Source organism: Bison bison, unplaced genomic scaffold (assembly GCF_000754665.1).
Source record: "Bison bison bison isolate TAMUID 2011002044 unplaced genomic scaffold, Bison_UMD1.0 scf7180017864080, whole genome shotgun sequence".
NCBI lineage: Eukaryota > Metazoa > Chordata > Mammalia > Artiodactyla > Bovidae > Bison > Bison bison.
Window position 1 is genome coordinate 4,753,848 of NW_011494652.1, and position 4,579 is coordinate 4,758,426.

A 4,579-nucleotide genomic window follows, 5' to 3' on the forward strand; every position below is an offset into this window, starting at 1 on the left:
GGCAGGCTGTGGCCTGACCTGCCTGTCTGCCAACAGGAGTGCCCGTGGTGCCCGGCACGGATGCCCCCATCACTTCCCTGCACGAGGCCCACGAGTTCTCCAACACCTACGGCTTCCCCATCATCTTCAAGGCCGCCTACGGGGGCGGGGGCCGCGGCATGAGGGTCGTGCACAACTACGAGGTGAGCGGAAGCTGAGGCTGGGCGGGCACCTGCAGAGGGGCCGGGGGAGGGGTGCTGGGGGGACAGCAGAGCTCAGGCCCCACCGTCTCCTGGGCCCCCGCCTGCCCTCCCAGGAGCTGGAGGAGAACTACACCCGGGCCTACTCGGAGGCTCTGGCCGCCTTCGGGAACGGGGCGCTGTTCGTGGAGAAGTTCATCGAGAAGCCACGCCACATCGAGGTGCAGATCCTGGGTGAGTAGGGCGTCCGGGGGCAGCAGCATGAGGCAGTGGGGGCCCTGGTCTTCCTGGGCTTTGGGAAAGCTACCGGAGCTCTCCCTCTGTGGGACCTTTCCCAGGAAGGTGGGCTGCGGGTGCCGGGCTGGTCAGACCTGAGGCCTGGTGTGCTGTTTGGAGCCGCTGCTGAGCCACCCTGGGAGCAGTGCTGAACAGCCATGGTGCTCGTCTGGAGATTGGGGTGTCCAGACCCCCCGGGGCTGAGCCCGGCTTACCGCATCCCAGGGGACCAGTACGGGAACATCCTTCACCTCTACGAGCGGGACTGCTCCATCCAGCGGCGGCACCAGAAAGTGGTGGAGATCGCCCCGGCTGCCCACTTGGACCCCCAGCTGCGCACCCGGCTCACTAGTGACTCCGTCAAGCTTGCAAAGCAGGTGAGGGGCAGGGGACAGAGCTGAGAGCCACGGCGCAGTGGCCTTCTCCCCACGTGGAGACAAGGAGCCCGCTCCTGGCTCGCTTTGAGCTCCCGCGGACACAGCCTCACACCTGGCGGTCACGGGGGGCCCAGGGTGGCCAGCTGCTGCAGGGCAGGGAGGCCCAGGGTGACCGACTCCGGAAGGACAGGAGGCGGAGGGCTGATGCCAGGCCCTTGGGATCTGTGCTGTGCGGTCGCGGAGGCACTGGGTCCAGAGGCCAGGCCTGGAGACTGGAAGGGCCGTGAGGAGGAGGGGGAGAGAGCCGCTGGCCTTGCCTCAGCGCCCTTCAGCACAGACCAAGCTTCCGGGGGGCAGCAGGGGCTTCCGTCAGGATTAAGGAACGGTGTTCAGGCGTTTCTTCCTCACTCATGCCCAACCGTCCCCGGCATCCTGTCTCCTGCACCCCGTTCACGCCCCAGGGCCGCTGCCTCCTGTCTGCACTCTGGGGGCTGCGGAGTGAGCGCCCATGGGCTGGCCAGGCTGGAGCAGGGGCCCCGCTCTCTCTTCTTCTGGTACCCCTGACCCCAGCCCTACTCAGAGGCCAGGCACCCTGCCCCAGCCTCGGCCTCCCAGAGCCCTGAGGGGGTGTATTTTCAGGTCCGCTGTCCCCTCCGCCCGGTGGGCCCCTGGGCCTCTCTCCTCCAGGGCTGAGCCCCCTCAGGCTCCCGGGAAGCCCAGGCCCCAGACTACAGACGCTGCTGGGACCTTCCCCAAACAGAGAGCCAGTGAGGCTCCAGCCATGGCTAACATGAGGCGTTGATTAGGGTCTGATTATAGTTGAGGTTTTGCTTCCTTCATAGGAGTTTTCTTGCCTTGAGTTTGGTCTTATTTATTGGTTTATGAAGTGTCTCATTCTAGAACAGATTTGAGGGAGTGAAGTCTAGGGTGTGGTTTTGGTGGGACTGGAAGTGAAGCTAGAATGAGGCGTGCGTTTTGAGGTACAGCCTCATCTGTCGATGAGGTCCCTCTCAGATGGCGTCTCTGGGTAGTAACCAGAGGCGATGGCGGAGTAAAGCTGAGGGGAGCTTTCTGAAGACCCTCTAAGCGTCAGGAAGATCCAGGAGAGGCCAGGGTACACACGGGTGGGGCCCATGTCCCAAAGCTGAGGAACCGCTGGGGGCGAGGGTGGCGTCTGGGCTGGTGGGAGCTCTGCTCAGGTCTCACCTGGACAAGCTGGGTGCAGCCTTCAGAGGCTCCCGGGAGGCCTGGGGAGACGTCCAGGCCGGGCCCAGCTGCGGGGGCTGGGCGCTCACCCCCCGGGGGCAGGGCTGGCCCTCTGCCTGCCGTCGGGTGGGGTGTGGTTGGCCAGTCTGTTTTACTATGGAAGCAGCCCAGTGGGTGAGCCTGCGCCCCCACTGGGCGCTCACCACAGACCCCTGCTTAACGAGGCCGCCCCACAGGTGGGCTACGAGAACGCGGGCACCGTGGAGTTCCTGGTGGACAGGCACGGCAAGCACTACTTCATCGAGGTCAACTCGCGCCTGCAAGTGGAGCACACGGTGACCGAGGAGGTCACAGAGTGAGCAGGGGCGCGGCCGGCGGGGTGGGCGGGGCGGGCATGGGAAGGGCGTCTCCCACATCTTGTGTAAGACCCGGTCGTGGGTTCCTGGGGAGCTCACTGTCCACTGATGGAGAATAGTTAGGGACCCGTGTACTTTGTTTTTTATGAAAAGTATTATTATACAAGCATCACATGCCATTGTGAGAGTTTGTACAAGGGAGCAAACGAACAGGCCTCAGGCCCCACTGCTCAGAACCAGGACGCTGGGAGGCTCCCAGCGGGCGGCTCTGTGTGCTGCGCATCCCCAAGGCATCAGTCAGCCCCAATTTCAGATGACAAAACCGGGGCTCAGAGAGGTTAAGAGAGTGGCCCGAGGTCGCACAGCTGGTCCTCTCAAGCCCTGTGCTGTATCTCCTAAGCCCACGCTAAATCGTTTGGTTTCTTTCCATCTTTATTTACTTAACTGTATAAGTAGTTTGACACAATTGAGATGTTTTGTATATGACTTTTATTCTACGTTTCAAATGTCATATTTGTCTAAGGCATTCCCATTATTTTTTCAATTCTTGGAAGTGGCTGCACACTGTTCCATCTTCTGGGAGGTTTCCAACTGATCTCCATAGTCCTCTATTTTTAAACAATCAGGTGGTTTTTTACTTTTGTGGCTTTTAAGGGTGTGTCACTTAACATCTTTGGGCCTAAATCTTTGCCCACCTCTCTGAAGAGTTCTGAGGACACGCATCTTTAGTAGGATTACCTGAGCGATAAATAAGCAACATCTCACCTAGAGAGAGAGTGAAGGAGAGGGAAGCCTGGCACACTGCAGTTCATGGGGTCACAGAGAGTGACCAACTAGTGGACACTACTTAGCAACTGAACAACACCACCACCTAAAGAGCTTTCTAGATCACCTGTACCGATTGGTCCTCCCACAAGCATTGCGTAGAGACATTTCCCCAAAAAACCTGCCCATTTTATAAACAATTAATATGGCCTCTCTTCGTTTCAAAATACGTATGTTGAGTCGTCGAAGTGTTATGCCCTGGCCTTGGGCCAGTCCCTCCCACCATGGAACTTTCCTGACAGCTCCTTCTTCAACCTCTGATCCAACCTGAGACTGAGGATGCTGCTGGGGCACCTGCCCTCACCTGGTAGGTGTGAGAGCCCCCAGAGTCCTCCCTGTCTCCAGGTCAGGGCTGATTGACCACATGCTCCAGCCTCACCGTCTGGCCCCGTGAGACTTTCCCCTTCACGATGCTGGAAATTTTTTGTCAATCTTGAGCCTGCCCTGAGCCGGTCCTGCTAAGGGTCAAGCTCTTTGCTTGCTCCCAAGCAGAGGTTCTTCTGTGTCAGAGAGACACAGACTCGTGCGCAGGTTCTTCCCAGGTCACGAGCCACGTAGAGCTTGGTTGGGCTGCAGCCTCTCTGACCCTCGGGCTCGTCCTCTGATGGGATGTTGGCGGCTCTCAGAGCATTTCTGTGGAGGTGAAGCTTGGGAAGGGCACAGCCACAGTCCACGGCGTGGATGCGTAGCGATGCAGTGATCATCATCGCTGCTGACGTACAAACACTGAGGAAGGTCTGCCAACGGCGTTTCCCGGCTGTCCTTACCACAAGCCTCAGTGACAATAAATTTAAAACCCGGACTTTTTTAACAGCTGTTCCACTTGAATTTGTTGCTGTCCTTAGGAGCATGGCAGTCAGGGAGGGTGTGCTTAGAAAACCAGGCTCGTGTGGAGGTTGTATTCTGAGATCTTCTCTGGGGCAGGGTGGGGGGTCTTGGGGACAAGCCTAGCTGCAACGCAGGTCCTAGGAGGGTGGCACCTGACCACAACGATCACAAGTGTGGAGCCTCCATTAGCTGCGGCCCCATTCATTCATTACAGACCTGTTCTCTGGCAAACCGACCCCCACCCCACCCACTACATACAGAGTAGCAGTACCGCTCTGAGAGGGAGGGTCTGACCTCGGGAGGGTCTGGGGGAGGCAGGGGGACAGGGAGGGCTCAAGGCAGAGTTGGGGGAGGAGCTGGGGGGCAAGCCCAGGGCGCTGCTAACATCTCAGCTGCTCTTCCAGCCACTGTCCTCCTCAGGCGGACCCTGCAGGGCTCCCAGCCGGGCATGGTCAGGAGGAGGCTGGTGAGGGCCAGCAGGCAGGGCCAGGGGCCTCATGCTGGCCCCCTCCCCGTCCCTCCCCCCACCTTC

The 4,579-nt window shown here is 59.7% G+C and overlaps 1 protein-coding gene across 1 annotated transcript in view; it reads left to right on the forward strand.

Moving 5' to 3' along the window:
- Positions 1 to 4,579, forward strand: part of PC (pyruvate carboxylase) — a 103,754-nt gene that overhangs the window by 82,846 nt on the left and 16,329 nt on the right. The window contains exons 6-9 of the mRNA XM_010837720.1: positions 37 to 182; positions 296 to 413; positions 681 to 832; positions 2,275 to 2,393. Of these exons, the coding sequence (XP_010836022.1) occupies positions 37 to 182; positions 296 to 413; positions 681 to 832; positions 2,275 to 2,393 (535 nt within the window). The remainder of the gene's footprint in view (positions 1 to 36; positions 183 to 295; positions 414 to 680; positions 833 to 2,274; positions 2,394 to 4,579) is intronic.